General features: G+C 37.2%; 1 protein-coding gene across 2 annotated transcripts in view; it reads left to right on the forward strand.

Annotated features, from left to right (window-relative positions):
* cltcb (clathrin, heavy chain b (Hc)) overlaps positions 1 to 17,187 on the forward strand; it is a 54,258-nt gene that overhangs the window by 17,950 nt on the left and 19,121 nt on the right. For both annotated transcript variants that reach the window (XM_005157424.3, NM_001194978.1), the window contains exons 7-25: positions 2,178 to 2,375; positions 2,466 to 2,666; positions 4,145 to 4,297; positions 4,403 to 4,525; positions 4,926 to 5,063; positions 6,227 to 6,391; positions 6,923 to 7,103; positions 7,839 to 8,002; positions 8,100 to 8,225; positions 8,319 to 8,461; positions 10,576 to 10,810; positions 10,924 to 11,046; positions 12,736 to 12,881; positions 12,970 to 13,153; positions 14,469 to 14,661; positions 14,772 to 14,929; positions 15,368 to 15,532; positions 15,664 to 15,771; positions 16,841 to 17,008. In XM_005157424.3, coding sequence (XP_005157481.1) covers positions 2,178 to 2,375; positions 2,466 to 2,666; positions 4,145 to 4,297; positions 4,403 to 4,525; positions 4,926 to 5,063; positions 6,227 to 6,391; positions 6,923 to 7,103; positions 7,839 to 8,002; positions 8,100 to 8,225; positions 8,319 to 8,461; positions 10,576 to 10,810; positions 10,924 to 11,046; positions 12,736 to 12,881; positions 12,970 to 13,153; positions 14,469 to 14,661; positions 14,772 to 14,929; positions 15,368 to 15,532; positions 15,664 to 15,771; positions 16,841 to 17,008 — 3,072 coding nt within the window. The remainder of the gene's footprint in view (positions 1 to 2,177; positions 2,376 to 2,465; positions 2,667 to 4,144; positions 4,298 to 4,402; positions 4,526 to 4,925; positions 5,064 to 6,226; positions 6,392 to 6,922; positions 7,104 to 7,838; positions 8,003 to 8,099; positions 8,226 to 8,318; positions 8,462 to 10,575; positions 10,811 to 10,923; positions 11,047 to 12,735; positions 12,882 to 12,969; positions 13,154 to 14,468; positions 14,662 to 14,771; positions 14,930 to 15,367; positions 15,533 to 15,663; positions 15,772 to 16,840; positions 17,009 to 17,187) is intronic.

A 17,187-nucleotide genomic window follows, 5' to 3' on the forward strand; every position in this document is an offset into this window, starting at 1 on the left:
GCTGTGCAACGTGGCAATATATATCATAAGAACAAATTAAAAAAGTCTATTGTTTCATATCATGCTGTCTACTTTGATGTTGCTAAATAATTGTTTATGGTAATATGATTTAATCATTTGAATGACTTCATATTTTACATTTTGCTTTTTATTTAGCAGTATTTATTTTATTTGTTTTTTTATGTTTCATTAATCTATTGTACATTGTAGATTCTTAATCAAACATTTGCCCTGAAGTTCTAAGTGAGAAAAGTAATCACATATCAATGAGTACAGATTTGCGCAATTAAAATATAAAAAAGAAAGGTCCTTTCCATATGATAAATATAAACCACATGAATTGACAGAAAAGTTAACTTTATTGTGATATACAGTGTATCCACAGGGTTTTAAAAAGCTGATCAATCAATTTAGAGAAATTTAAGGCCCTAAAAAGTGTAAAAATGGTATTTTACATGGTATTAATTGTTGTATCATTTTTGATTATACAATGTATAGTTGTATAGTCTTAGCTGACACATTGCTACAATATTGCATGGAGGTTGGGGACAACTGGGGTGGTGGTTCCCATTTTTAAGAAGGGGGACCGGAGGGTGTGATCCAACTATAGGGGGATAACACTCCTCAGCCTCCCTGGGAAAGTCTATGCCAGGGAGCATCCGGCCGATGGTTGAACCTAGGATCCAGGAGGAACAATGCTGGTTTCACAAGGCCGTGGTACACTGGACCAGTTTTATACCCTCACCTTGATGCTCAAGGGTTCATGGGAGTATGCCCAACAAGTTTACATGTGTTTTGTGTACTTGGAGAAGGCATTTGACTGTGTACTTTGTCGCACTGTGTGGAGGGTGCTTTGGAAATATGGGGTCAGAGGTGCTCTGTTCATACAGGGACGAGACTGCCCTTAACAGATTAGGAGATTGGTTCACATTGCCAGCAAAAAGTCAAACTTGTTTCCAGTTGCATGTCTGTTTGTAATTTTTATGGACAGAATGTCTATGCGCAGCCTTGGGCCGAAGGGGGTCCAGTTCAGGCCAGGGACCACTGGATTTCATCTCCGTTATTTGCAGACAATGTTGTTTCTGTTGGCTTCATCGAACATGGACCCTCAGCATGCTCTGGGCCGGTTTGCTGCCAATTGTGACACGGCTGGGATGAGAATCAGCACCTCTAAGTCCTATGCCATGGTACTTCATCAAAAAAGGTGGTTTGTCATCTCCAGGTTAGATTAAAGTCCTTACCCCAGATGGAGGAGTTCAAGTATCTCTGGGTTTTTTCACGAGTGAGGGAAGGATGGAACTGAGATTGACAGGTGGATCGGCGCAGTGGCAGCAGTAATATGGCTGATTTATTGGTATGTCGTGGTAAAGAAGGAGCTGAGCCAAAAGGCAAAGCTTTTGATTTACTGGTTTACTTGGCACATCCTTCTAGATAGGGTGAGGAGCTCTGTCAGCTGGGAGGAGCTTGTAGTAGAGCTGCTGCTCCTCCACATTGAGAGAAGTCAGCTGAGATGGCTCGGGCATCTGTTTCAGATGCCTCCTGGATGCCTATCTAAGGAGGTGTTCCAGGCATTTTCCACCGATAAGAGGCTTTGGGAAAGACCCAGGACACGCTGGAGGGACTATGTCTTTCAGGTGGCCTGGGAACACCTCGGGATCCCCCCAGAGGAGCTGGAGGAAGTGGGAAGAGGGAAGTCTGTGGGTTCTCTTTTAAGACTGCTGCCCCCGCGACCCGGCCCCGAAAAGCGCATGAAAATGAATGAATATTAGGGGTGCCGTTTAGTTTATGAAATCACTAAAAGTCTGCTGGATTTGACACCACGCTGTTTGTTTACTGTGGTAACAACCAATGCAACATCATTATTCCTGCTGTTCTATAGGCGCCACCTGCTGGATTAACATTTTAATTCATTACATGAGTAAAGTTTCTTACAGTCACTATTTAGTAAATGTACTGCAAGTGAATATGTCGCAAATGTTACTGGTTGAAACCTTAAGTGGTGATGAGTTCTTAAAATAGGTTGTAAAAGTTGATTCCTGTAAAAGTCTGATTCCTGTATATACCCTCATATCGTTATCAGAATACAAGAGGACTTTTATCATGATATGTGATTTTTACCCTACTTCTAGGTACATTTTTATGTCTGACAATGTTTTTGCTGTCTGCCCATTTTTCAGGTTCTGTCTGTGTGCGTGGAGGAAGAAAACATCATCCCTTATATCACTAATGTACTGCAGAACCCAGATCTGGCCCTCAGGATGGCTGTCCGCAACAACCTGGCAGGTGCAGAGGAGCTCTTTGCTCGCAAATTCAACAACCTCTTTGCTGGTGGAAACTACTCTGAAGCTGCCAAAGTGGCTGCCAATGCACCAAAGGTACAGCAGACTGCATCACAAAGCCCAAATCCTTATTAGTCTCTGTCAGGCAAATATGGAGCTTTCTGATTGGCTGTTGGGTTCTTCCAGGGCATCCTGCGCACCCCAGACACCATCCGTCGGTTCCAGAGTGTTCCTGCACAGCCCGGTCAGACTTCACCCCTGCTGCAGTACTTCGGGATTCTGCTGGATCAGGGCCAGCTGAACAAGTTTGAGTCATTGGAACTTTGCAGGCCCGTCCTGCAGCAGGGCCGCAAGCAGCTCCTGGAGAAATGGCTGAAAGAAGATAAGGTACATCCACTTAATATGCATACATATGTAGCAGTTAATACTACACAATCATTTGAGAATCAAAATACTGATCGTTATTGATGCTGTATTACCAAGGCATGAGTACAAGCAAAGAGGCTACATTAAATTATTAATGGATTGATTGATTGTTAATAGATTGATTAATAGATTTAATGATGGATGCCTGGAATAAAAGGTGTATTTATGGATGCATGAATGGAGAGAATGATGGGTTGGTGGATGAATAGATGTAACGATGAATGGGCAATGAAATGATGGGTAAAGCAATGGATAGAATGATGGATGAATGTAATGTATGGATGGATGGATGAATTTATGGATGGATGGATGGATTGATGGATTAATTTAATGATGTATGATGGATGCCTGGAAAAATAGGTGTATTTATGGATGCATGGATGGAGAGAATGATGGGTTGGTGGATGAATAGATGTAACTATGAACGGGCGATGGAATGATGGGTGAAGCAATGGACAGAATATTGGATGAATGTTATAATGTATGGTTGGATGAATAGAAGGATTGATGAATAGATGAATAAATGAATGGATAAATGGGCAAGGCTAACTCGCATGCATTGTGCATGACTGACTGGAGCGCTCGTAGTTAGATCAGGTCAGCAATCTGAGGTCAAATTTTACCTAATCTAAATTAAATGTTTTACAATACTAACTCAACTGCAAATTCAAGTACAGAATAACTCAGTGTACAATGTCCCTCAGTAAATTAAACAGTCACTTACAGCCTCTGCCAACTAACAGCCTCCCCCAGGTTTTAATTCTTTCTTGTAAACATGACCTTTGTCCAACACTAAAGTAACTTATACAAATAACATCAGTTTATACCATAAAATGGTTAGTTTTGTTTAATATATTGGACAGAATATATGAAAAAAGGATTGACTTATTAATTGTGACACCAATCATACAGAGTTTATTTCTAATAATCCTTTTTCTATACAATGTATAGAAAAGTGGCTGCCCCATGGGAAACTTATTCATGGGCAGCTGCTGTGTTGCACTAATAAAAATTAATAAATTGCAGTCAAAAAGTCACTAGTCTGGTTTAAATATATTGTTAGAAGCTAACACTTATGAAAAATACAAATCTCAAACCTGATTTCTTTAAATAAACACTTCTCGAAAACACACAAACAGAACAAAATCCAAAATTGTGCATCTTTACTATGTTAAACAAGATTTTAAAAATGGTCAATTTAATCTCTGAAGTATTATTATAGCCCCTTTTTGTTGCTTTCTGGAATAACGAAGATAATGGTAATGGTTGATTTATAAAAATTCTCCATGCTGTGATCACAAACAACTATAATAGCATGAATTAATTAATAAAATATAATTTCTAAAAAGGTTAAAACTGCTGATATATTTGTAACTAATTTCATTTTTGGTTCACTTTTGTGGTTTTTAATGAAAAGCTGCTGTGTTTGTATTTTGTAGTTGGAGTGTTCTGAAGAGTTGGGGGATCTGGTGAAGTCTGTGGATCCGACTCTTGCTCTTAGTGTTTATCTGAGAGCCAACGTTCCAAACAAAGTCATCCAGTGTTTTGCAGAAACCGGGCAGTTCCAGAAAATTGTACTGTATGCAAAGAAGGTGAGTTTGAAAGTGTTTCCTTATCCTGCTCTAAAAACTGCTTTCTTTGTGTGAGAGATCTAAAATTTGAGTGCCGTTCTCTAATGTGCGGCCATCTGTTCACAGGTTGGCTACACTCCAGACTGGATCTTCCTGTTGAGGAACGTCATGCGGATCAGTCCAGAACAAGGCCTGCAGTTCTCCCAAATGCTCGTTCAAGATGAGGAACCTCTGGCTGACATTACTCAGGTCTAGGAGGATATTCGATTTCCTCTGATGCATCTATTTAGTTTTATTATTATTTTTTTTTTCATTTAATGTGATAGTTCACCCCCAAAAAAGAAAATTTACCCAGTTTACTCATTTCAAAGTGGTTCCAAAATGTAGAGTTTCTTTTTTCTGTTAAACAAAAAAGATGATATTTTGTAAAATGTTGGAAAACAATAACCACTCGCTTACATAGTAGAAAAACAGATACTATTGAAGTATATGGTTACAGGTTTCCAACATTTTTCAAGATATTCTCTTTTGTGTTTAACAGAAAAACGAAACTCAAACAGGTTTGTGCCGAATGAGTAAATGATGACACAATTTTCAATTTTGTGTAAACTATCCCTTTAAAAACGAAAAAATGTTTGTTTTTCTACAGATCGTGGACGTGTTTATGGAGTATAATCTGATCCAGCAGTGCACTTCTTTCCTACTGGATGCCCTGAAGAACAACCGGCCCACCGAGGGTCCTTTGCAGACTCGTCTGTTGGAGATGAACCTGATGCATGCTCCACAGGTGCCCATCACAAACATCAGTGCCACAAAACTCACTTGTTTATAGTGATGAACTGAAAATATTCATCCAGGCAGCAGAAGAAAATTTCAGTCGTGTTTGATCAGCTTTTTTTCTTTATTGTGGCACAACAGATTGCTTTAGCTTTGTTAATCTAGCAACAGTAGAAGCTACTAAAATAACCCAAACAAACACAACTGAACATTAAAAAGAAACTTATGTGGATCATACTTTGTTTAATCCCTAAATCAGTATTTCAACCATGGTTAATAGTGTAGAATGTCATGTAATCCTACTCTGACTTTAGAAAAGCAATGCATATAGCGTAATAGTCAGATGAAAATTAACTATATGTACTATATTAATATTCATATTCTTTTCTGTAAACTAATGATGTTTTTTTTATTATTTAATGTATGGTTGAGTAATGTATTGAATAAAATGTATGTTTAAGAAAGATTCCCCTCACCCCCCGAAACCAAACCATTGAAATATTTATATTTTAACAATAAATTGGAGTTAAGACGGAATTGTATAACTAAATACAGTTGAAGACAAAATTATTAGCCCCCCTGTGAAATGAATTACTTTTTTTAAACATTCCCCAAGTGCTGTTTAACAGAGAGATTTTTTTCAGCACATTTTTAAGCATAGTTTAAAAAACTAGTTTTTAATACCTAACTTATTCTGTCTTTTGAGGACAGAATGAGGACAAAACAATGTTACTAGTTATTTTTCAAGATATTAATATTCAATGCAATTTAAATAGACTAATTAGGTTAACTAGACATGTTAGGGTAATTAGGCAAGTAATTAGGCAACAATTCTGTAGCCAATCAAGAAAATAAATTCTGAAGGGGATATTAATATTGTCTTTGAAACATAAAACAATCCATCCCAGCCAAACTAAAATAAATTAGAGAGAAAAACTGTAAATAATGTGAACGATTCACAAAAAAATATATTTTAAAGAATTAAAATAGGAGTGATAATTATATATCTAAATGTTTAGTTAAATATTTAAGTTATTTTTAATTACTTCAGTTTTGATTTCAGTGTTTGTTTATATTTAATAATTTTGTTTTTAATTATTTCAGTATATTTAAGTTTTGTACCGTACATAACATGCTAGTTTTTTTTTTTTTTTTTTTTTTTTTTTTTTTCAGGTGGCAGATGCCATCCTGGGCAATCAGATGTTCACTCACTATGATCGGGCTCATGTGGCACAGCTGTGTGAAAAGGCTGGTCTTCTTCAGAGGGCTCTGGAGCACTATACTGACCTTTATGACATCAAACGAGCGGTGGTCCACACACACCTGCTCAACCCAGAGGTAAAACACACAGTCTGATACAGCTACTGCACTCAGTGCTATTTTATTAGTCAGCTGTCCTCCAGTTGGCCAAAACTTTGTTGGGGGTTTGTGCTGTACTTCACCAATTGATGAGAAAAAACCTAGTAAGAAACCAGGCTTAGCTGGGCTTGACAAATTCTTCTCTGACTAAACGAACTTTAACTGCGTCGCACATGCAATCTAGTTGACGACAAACTGCCCTTTTTGTGGCACAAACCAATGAAATAAATGGGTTTTATAGTGCAGTGTGCGTTCAGTGTGAAAGCCATTTACCAGTTTACCAAAACTCTGAACGTTGAAGGCTGTCTGTGCTTTATTGGTGTTTCATCGATAAAATTCAGTATTTTGGGTTCAGGATTTTATTTTTGCAGCAACCTTGCAGTATTAGATATTTGTCATCTACAATAATATTTTAGTTGCTGTTTTTTTATTTGCAAGTTGACATTGTCACTTGTTTTGCAAAAAACATTTTGTGAAAGCTTTCACTGATGTGTTGTGCTCTGGTTGCAGTGGCTGGTGAATTTCTTTGGCTCTCTCTCGGTTGAAGACTCTATGGAGTGTTTGAGAGCCATGCTGTCTGCCAACATACGGCAGAACCTGCAGATCTGTGTCCAGGTGGCCTCCAAGTATCACGAGCAGCTCTCCACACAGTCCCTCACAGAGCTCTTCGAGTCCTTCAAGAGCTTTGAGGGTAACCATACTAAAATGTTTTGTATACCAGAACTGAAATTGAGACCGGGTTGTGTTGCCTGAAGGATCATGTCTCTTTTTTTAACTGTGTTTGTGGATCTCCATATTTGTGTATTTGCTCTGACTTGACCTTAAGGAAACTGTTATTTCCACCTAGGAAACCATAATTTCCACCAAATAGCCAAGTATATTTTAATGGTTAACACATGGAAATACTATACAAATAATATAATACATATTTTATAAATATAATCTGGTACCTAGTGCTTTATATATTTGGCTATTTCAAAATATCCTCATTATTTACTCACACTTTTACAACTTTTATGTATTTCTTTCTTTTGTTGAACACAAAACAAGGTTTTCTAAAGAATGTTGGAAAAAAGCTGGCATTGGTTTTCATAATAGGAGCATAAATCTATAAAAGTCAATGGCTGTTTTTCCAACATTCTTCAGAGTATCTTCCTTTGTGTTGAAGTGTAGAAAGAAGCTCAAAGAGGTTTGGAACAAAAAGTGAACATTTTCAGAAGGATTGCTACCCCTCTAAATGAGAGTTCTCATTGTATTTTTTAGTTTATTTAATATCTATTTAATATATATTTTAATTAAAGCGCATCATGTTTCTACAATATATTTTAATGTTGAGAGCAAAAGCGTTATAAATGTACTATTTGAATTGAACCCAATCATGAAAATGATTAAGATCTCGTGAACATTATATGATTGTTCTCTACAGGTCTGTTTTACTTCCTGGGCTCCATTGTGAACTTTAGCCAGGATCCAGAGGTTCACTTTAAATACATTCAGGCTGCCTGTAAGACTGGTCAAATCAAAGAGGTGGAGAGAATCTGCAGGGAGAGCAACTGTTATGATCCTGAGCGAGTGAAGAACTTCCTCAAGGTGTGATACCACAATAAGCTCCTGAATTTACTTTTTATCTTTTAACAAACCCTTAATGTTGCTTAATTATTTATTTTATCTTCCTCATATTTCACAGGAAGCAAAACTGACTGACCAGCTGCCCCTCATCATTGTGTGTGACCGCTTTGATTTTGTCCATGACCTTGTGCTCTACTTGTACCGCAACAACCTCCAGAAGTACATTGAGATTTATGTTCAGAAGGTACTTGAGGCGCGATTATGATAATGCTTGAGGAATCATCATCAACATTTCAGCTTAATGGGAGAGTGAATAATGATGGACTGTTTTTATCAGGTCAACCCCAGCCGTTTGCCTGTGGTGATTGGAGGGCTACTGGATGTGGATTGCTCTGAGGACGTCATTAAGAACCTCATTCTGGTGGTCAGAGGACAGTTCTCCACTGATGAGCTTGTGGCGGAGGTGGAGAAAAGAAACAGGTGCAACACTGCAGTGTTTTAAGAGTTTAACAATTTGCTGATCATATATAAACTGAAAATGCTTTTCCATTTCCATTTTCCATTTTTTCATTTTTAAAATATATTTTGTGACACATTTTTTAATTTAACCCAATAACATAAATTGTACAGATTTAAAATACCCTACACATTTAATTGAGATTACAATTTTATTGATAGTAAAAAAGTCAAGAGATGTTATTTTATCAGCATTGCAACGACAGTACAAGCAGCATGAAGTATGCTTTGTAGAAATGCCATGTACAGTTGAAGTTGAATTATTAGCCCCCCTGAATTATTAGAACCCCTGTTTATTTTTTCCCCAATTTCTGTACAACAGAGAGTAGATTTCTTCAACACATTTCTAAACATAGTTTTAATAACTCATCTCCAATAACTGATTTGTTTTTATCTTTGCCATAAGGACAGTAAAAAATATTTTACTAGATATTTTTCAAAACACTTTTATGCAGCTTACAGTGACTTTTAAAGGCTTAACTAGGCTAATTAGGTTTACTAGGCAGGTTTTGATAATTAGGCAGTTATTGTATAATGATGGTTTGTTCTGTAGACTATCGAAAAAAAAGTTAGCTTAAAGGGGGTAATAATTTTGTCCTTAAAATGTTGTTTAAAAAATTAATAACTGCTTTTATATTAGCCGAAAAAAAAAAAAGACTTTCTCCAGAAGAAAAAACATTATCAGACATACTGTAAAAATTTCCTTGCTATGTTAAATATAATATGGGAAATATTAAAATAGCAACAAAAATTCAAAGGGGGCTAATAATTCTGACTTTAAATGTATTTGCTTTTTTTCCTGTGAGCATGTGCGATTCATCATTAGATAAGAATACAGTTTCATGAATGGAATACACACAGTGTAAAATATTGATCTTTTTTTTTTCAATTCATATTTATTTCAATTCATCTTTATCTATAGTGCTTTTTTGATGTAGATTATGTAAAATATAGATGAAGTTCTGGTAAATTAAAATGGCTTCAGTTTAGTTGTCACAGTTGAAGTTCAGTGTGATGCAAAAGTCACTGTTGAAAGCACTGAAAACACTGAAGTGCAACTCTACCGGTGTGCAGCTCCACAAGTCCTAGCCAAGCAAATCAGAGCAAGAAAAAAACTGTCTCAGCTAGGCATAACCATGTCTCCTCTGGCCACAATAAACTTGTGACAACAACTTGTGACAACAAACTGCCATTTTGTGGTACAAGCCATTGAAATGAATTGGTTTCATAGTGCAGTGCTTTCTGCATCCAGTGTGAAAGCCACTTTAGACTGCATGGTGACTTGGCTGAAAGGAATGTGAAACCAGCCATCTGAACACCCCTGAACAGTTTGGCGCAGCGTAACCTTTTTTGGCATCATGATTTTAGCCATTTTTCTTTTTCAGCCAAAAACCGAGATAATTTACATAATGTTTTTATAGGAGGTATATAAATTAGGGCTGTCAGCATTCACATGTTGAAGGGATAGTTCACCCAAAGATGAAAATTCTGCCATCTGTTTATTCAATTTTTTTGTTCTGTTGTGCGTTCTTCAAAATTTTGTCTTTGTGTTCAACAGAACAAAAAGAAAACTCAAACAGGTTTGTAACCAGTCAAGGGTGAGTAAATGATGGTAGAATGTACATTTTTGGGAGAATTATCCCTTTAACACATTTATTCATCCTGTTAAAACAATCACAAATAATTGATGTAATTTACACAATTGAATTCACTTTTTTAGGTGGAAATAACTATTGTATCCCCTTAAAAAAATTATTTTAAGCCTCTAAACTTTCTGAAAGATCCCCAGTAAATGTTTCATTCAATCAGTTTAAAACAATAGGAATGTACAGAAAACCAATCTGATTATGTCAGCGATGGCAGAGAGAATGGTCACTTGTGGCCAGTTTTTGGTGAATAAGTCTTTTGAGTGCGTGTTTCAATTTAAAAACCCAAGCTCTGTCATTCTCTGTGATTCGTTTATGAAGGCACATCTCATTGTTTGCTGTTTATTTGGTTGACATTTGTCTGATTTGGCTGTTATCTGTCTGAATCTGCTCTGTTTTGGTTTTTTAATTGATTGTTTTGATCTCTGACAGACTGAAGCTGCTTCTGCCATGGCTGGAGGCCCGTATCCACGAGGGCTGTGAGGAACCTGCCACCCATAATGCCCTGGCTAAGATCTACATTGACAGCAACAACAACCCAGAGCGCTTCCTCCGTGAGAACCCCTACTACGATAGCCGCGTTGTGGGCAAGTACTGCGAGAAGAGGGACCCCCATCTGGCCTGTGTGGCTTATGAAAGGGGACAGTGTGACCAAGAGCTCATCCATGTAAGAAACAATGGGGCTTTTGTTCAATGTTTGTAGCAAAAAGAGCTGATACATTCAATGTCTAACATAAAGCAAATTGCTATAAGTGTTTTTTTTTTCTGTCAAATTCACAGGTTTGCAATGAGAACTCACTCTTCAAGAGTCTGTCCCGATACCTTGTGCGTCGTAAAGACCCCGAGCTGTGGGCTAGTGTGCTTCTGGAAGTCAACCCTTACAGGAGACCCCTTATCGACCAGGTGCAAATTAGAGAACAACATGAAAATCAAGACTAAATTTTGCTTACAGTCCATTTTACTACCTCAATGTCCTATTTTCTAGTTCAAAAGAAAAAAAATATATAAAAAATAATATATGATAATAAAATATGTGCAAAAAAGTAGGTGTTATGGTACTATATCAAAAAGGTTAAAGGGATAGTCCCAAAGATTAAGATTTACCCAACCATGTCAGCAGAAAAATAACTTTTAGCGTGTGTCAGTAAATCATTCACAATGATAAATTGAGTCCAGTTTTTATTTAAATTTATTTTAAAGGTCCTGTCAAGTGCTTTGAAATGTGCAAGTTGGTTTGACGTGTGACGTAATTTCAACTGAAACATGAAGACTGGGTTGTACATAGAGTAGCTCCTCCCCTTTAAAAAAAAAACAACTAATAGAGCTTTGCTTTTATCACAGCTCTGCCAGTAAGGGCAAGTATATATCGCTGCAGCCTGGAGACCTCCAAGTAGGAGGGATTGTACCGCAAGTAGGTTGGGTTACCTCTAAGTGGGAGGGACTTATACCACAAGTAGGTTGGGTTTAGGTGGTGTAGGTGCAGCAGATATTAACAAAACACATCAGGTTACTATGAGGTTGGGTTTAGGGTTGGGATGGGTGTTGATCAGGGGTGCCCAAACTCCGTTCTGGAGGGCCACACTGTGTCCGAAACTGCATACTTCCATACTATATAGTACGCTAAAGTCAGTATATGGAAGTAGTATGTTTGAATTCATAGCATTCTAAAACCAGTATGTGAGAAGTACCCGAATGACTTACTAATTCCAGCGAGATTCTGGAGTGCACATCCCATGCACTCTATTCATGATGGCAGTGTTGCGACTGACGCAGGCAGGTCAAGTGACCCTGACAAAATGGCGAATGTAGTATGTCCAAATTCCATTCATACTTTTCAAATTCATACTGTAAAGAATGAACTTTTCTAACGGCCGAGTAGTACGATTAAATTCAAATGCAGTTCCTACTGAGAAGTAGGCGGTTTTGGACGCAGCCCTAGTGTTCTGCGGAGTTTAACTCCAGCTTGCTTTAACACACCTGCCAGGAAGTATATCTAGTAAGAGCTTGATTAGCTGGTTCAGGTGTGTTTGATTAGGGTTGGAGCTTAACTCTCCAGGATAATGGCCCTACAGGAACGAGTTTGAACACCCCTGGTGTAGACGTTAATAAAACACAATCGGTTACTGAGGTTGGGTTTAGGGTTGGGGTAGTTGTAGACATTCATAAAACACAATATTGGACTCCATGTCATGTACAAGGCATTAAATAAATAAAAACTCCAGGTTCGTACTGCCCACTTGGAGCTAGCTCCGACTTCCGTTTATACCCTTCTCAGTTAGGGTGGTTAAGCTGAAATGCATCAAATGAAAAGCCAGCAAGAAGCATCTTGAAGGGGGCAGGACATGTCACATATTATAGAGTATTTGATTGGTCAGAAGATTTGATGTGAAACTATATAAGTTGATGTCAAATAAATCATTGATTCATTGAGGCTTTTTTGTTACCTTTTTGCATCACACTAGCTTATTGATATCCTTAAGACTAATATACTGATTGTAACATCAAAAACCCTTATTTTGATTTCAGGGGTACAATTTTGAGTTATAGTGTGAGAAAATACTTTAACCCAGCTTATTTCCATGTCCACCACAGGTTGTGCAGACTGCTCTTTCTGAGACTCAGGATCCTGAGGAAGTTTCTGTTACTGTCAAAGCTTTCATGACTGCTGACCTGCCTAATGAACTCATCGAGCTACTGGAGAAGATTGTCCTGGACAACTCCGTTTTTAGTGAACACAGGTAATTGTGAAAGGCAACTGAACATAAAATGGTTTTCTTATATGTTTTTGATGGTGTTAAATAGTGACTTTCCCATTATTTGTTCCAGGAATCTGCAGAACCTCCTCATCCTGACAGCCATCAAAGCTGACCGCACTCGTGTCATGGAGTACATCAACCGCCTCGACAACTACGATGCCCCTGACATCGCTAACATCGCCATTAGCAATGAGCTCTTCGAGGAGGCTTTTGCCATCTTCAGGAAGTTTGATGTAAACACATCTGCAGTGCAGGTGCGGTTCATGTTCTCATTTTTCATACTACAGGCTTGTTGAATTGCTTGATTCTGATTTTCAGATAAAAAGTAACGTCTTGACCACAACGAACATGCTTTTTGCATTGAGAGGAGCCTTTTTTGACAGGTTTACTAGTAGCCGTGAGCATTTTAACTTCCTGCTGCGCGTTGTGTTTTGAGTGGGAAAAGTGCACTGCGTCAGTCGCGTCTTTTTCAGTCTCCAATTAAATGAAAGCAGAGGTAGGGTTTCTGTTTAGGTGACGTCATTGTTTATGTTGTCAAGAGGACTACGGAAACTTTGAATGATGGAGGAGAGACTAGTGGTGACTGTTTTAAGTTATCCAGAGCTGTGAGACTTCACAAATCTTAAATATCACAATTTTATTAAATTTTATAATACTAACAATTCCAACAGTACCACCTGTGCTCAATACACAGCTGATTCACCATTTACAAGCGACATAAAAATGCACCACACTTCTTGTCAACAAAAAAAGGCAGTGCAGTGCGCCTTGCATTCTTAGAACAGAAAAGGGTGGTATAATCGGTCCCTAAAGTAGTACTAGGCATGCCTTAACAGTACTGTAATTCTGCAATGAACACTCTGGATTTGGTATGGTAATGAATATGTATATGGCAATGTTGATGTATTTGGTTTTGGTGGTATAGATCTGCTACAATGCTGCTGCTTTGATTTCTATGGCAGAGCAAGTACAGAGACCTGCTACTACCAGTATATATACAGACATGCTGTCTGAGAATACAACATGCTGCTGCTGCAAACATAATGTTTATTTAACCTCTATAGCAGATTTAAACACAGGTGGAGCTGGGGCGGAGGAGGGTCTCCGAAAACGCACCACAGCTTAACAGCAAAAAATGACATGGAGCATTTAAACTGATCAGGAGCAAGCTCATTGGTTGCTGTCTCCTCGGTAACCATCTAGTTAATGTCACAGGAGCAGATTAGGTGACCTATCAGCCTGCGCGCGTATAGTTTCATGGAAGATATTTCACTTTCATATGACCACAACTAAACAATTTCAGCTATTTCAAATTACTTCAAAGCCTAAAATGGATATGTAAAAAATAGGCTCATACAATTTTTATCAGGTGTGGTATAATTCGAATAATTGACTCCAATTCATTGTATTATTAGAAATTAATATACACAACCACTTTGTGTGCATTATTATAATAGTTTATATGATAAACTAATATAATATAACAACTAAATATTCTATTAAATTATGTTCATGTACTGCTTGAGTTGTTTCTCTATGGGCTCAAATCATTGTGTGTGTTGACCACAGGTTCTCATCGAGCACATTGGGAATCTGGACCGGGCTTATGAGTTTGCCGAGCGCTGCAATGAGCCAGCTGTGTGGAGTCAGTTGGCTAAAGCACAACTGCAGAAGGGGCTGGTGAAAGAGGCTATTGACTCTTACATCAAAGCTGATGACCCTTCAGCCTACATGGAAGTGGGACAAGCTGCAGCCCAAAGCGGTAAGAACCAGTCCCCTGATTCACGACTATATCCACAGCATCCAAAGGTGTGGGGGGTCATAAATACAGAAAATGGTTTGGTTGTTAGCTTAATGACGTTTTGTTTTCAGGAAACTGGGAGGATTTGGTCAAGTTTTTGCAGATGGCTCGTAAGAAGGCCCGTGAATCATATGTGGAGACTGAGCTGATCTTTGCCCTGGCCAAGACTAACCGTCTAGCTGAACTGGAGGAGTTTATCAACGGGCCAAACAACGCACACATTCAACAAGTATGCGTCTCTTACTTTTGATAATGTATTTTAAAAAATTATGAGGCCAACTATAGCAAGTATCATTTTATTTTTTATTTCATTTAATATATAATCATTTAAATGAAATAAAAAAAATATATTTTTATATTTTATTTGACTTTATTAACGTTTTTTATTTTATTTTTTTGATGCTTTAATTGTTGCCTGCTTAGCCTTTTAATGATGCATATTTTTGGTTATATTTATGCTTTCATTTATGTAATTTTTTTAAATGCTTTTAAATATGTATGTGCTGTATGTATATACGTGTATATATTTATTTATTTAAAGTTTTTAAAAAAACTAAATGAAAAAATTTCTTGAAAATTAAGTAAATATTACACTAAAGGAGACTTTGAACTTATTAAATATTACAAATAAAGCATCATCTACATCTGTTTTGCTTCTTCTGTGTAGGTTGGTGACCGATGCTATGATGAGAAGATGTACGAGGCAGCTAAACTACTTTATAACAATGTATCCAACTTTGGTCGTCTGGCCTCCACTCTAGTGCATCTTGGGGAATATCAGGCAGCTGTCGATGGGGCCCGTAAAGCCAACAGCACACGGACCTGGAAAGAGGTCTGATTACACATTGATTTTACTGACAATACATGAGATGATACTTACATTTGTCCTTGCATTGCTCTCCTAATATTCTGCATGCTTGACTCAGGTTGAATATTAATAATAGAAATGTTCTCTCCTTGTAGGTTTGCTTTGCCTGTGTTGATGGGAAGGAGTTTCGCCTGGCTCAGATGTGTGGATTACATATTGTCGTTCATGCTGATGAACTTGAGGAGCTCATCAACTATTACCAGGTGAGCTAAACAATTATTTGCGTAGGCAGAGATATTAACAGGATTCTCATGATTGTGGATGATTTGAAAATATCAAGGAATGATTATAGGCATTCATAGTTATACTATTTACTGTAATAGTTTTGGATGTAATTTACTAACATAGGAGCGATAAATACTATAGGACTGCAAAGCAAGAAAACTAAAAAAAAAAAACATTATTCTGTTTAAAATCTTCCTTATTATTGAACTAAAGACAGCAAAGTTCTTTGATTAATACGCTGGAATTAGAGTATATTTCCTAGCCTTATTAACCTAGAAAATAGCTACTTTAATTTTTTTTAGTCTTTGTACATGATGCAACAATAGAAGACCCAAGTTTTAAACAGAAAAATGATGCTAATGATCTAATCCGATTTATGCTAAGCTAAGCTAAAAGCGCTCTCGCCAGAGTCTGAAATCGGCAAAATGGATAAAAAAATATTATACTCAACTGTTTAACTTTAGTAGAGATTTAAAATGAGACTATTTAGAAAAAAAAGTGGAGTGTTTTTTTTTATAATGACATAATATCAATGTGACTATGATTAGTCACATGTTGTAATTCTTATATCATATACATGTTATATTAGTTAGCTAAACAGTATCTTCAAAATCTAAAAAGCAAAAACCCATACATGTTTTTTTTACGTAAATGACACATTTATTAAATTAGATAGTTCACCAAAAATGAAAATTGTCATCCTTTACTTATTCTTAACTTGTTCCAAACCTGTTTGAGTTTCTGTCTTCTGTTGAAAACAAACGGAGATCTTTTGGAGAATGTTGGAAAAAACGCTTCCATAGGATGCTTTGTTCCTATTTTGGATGTCAATGTCTTTTGTTTTGTGTTCAACAGAAAAAAAGAAATTCATAAATTTAGATTCTCTTGAGGGTCGGTAAATGGTGAGGGAATTTACATATTTGGATGAAATTTCCCTTTAACATAAGCTCACACATAATTAAAACAGAGAGTATGACGCATGCCAAATGTTGCTCTCCCCAAGACTTTATCAGTAGTGCTGTTTGAGCTGTATGGTTTCTCCTTCAGGACCGTGGCTATTTCGAGGAGCTGATCACCATGCTGGAGGCGGCTCTGGGCTTGGAGCGCGCTCATATGGGCATGTTCACAGAACTGGCCATCCTCTACTCCAAATTTAAGCCACAGAAGATGAGGGAGCACCTGGAGCTCTTCTGGTCCAGAGTCAACATTCCCAAGGTCTGAGAGCTGAAACCATTCTCAACCATCTGTCTGAATATATATATTGACTAACGTAAATGGAGTTTTTTTTTATTCAGGCAAAACAAACATAATTTAAAATAGCAAATGCTTTGTATCCGTCTATTTAGGCACTTTGGTGTCTCTGTGCTTATTAATTGATGGAAGAAGTGAATGAG

The sequence above is a fragment of the Danio rerio genome, chromosome 15 (assembly GCF_049306965.1).
Source record: "Danio rerio strain Tuebingen ecotype United States chromosome 15, GRCz12tu, whole genome shotgun sequence".
In the NCBI taxonomy this organism is placed as follows: Eukaryota; Metazoa; Chordata; class Actinopteri; order Cypriniformes; family Danionidae; genus Danio; species Danio rerio.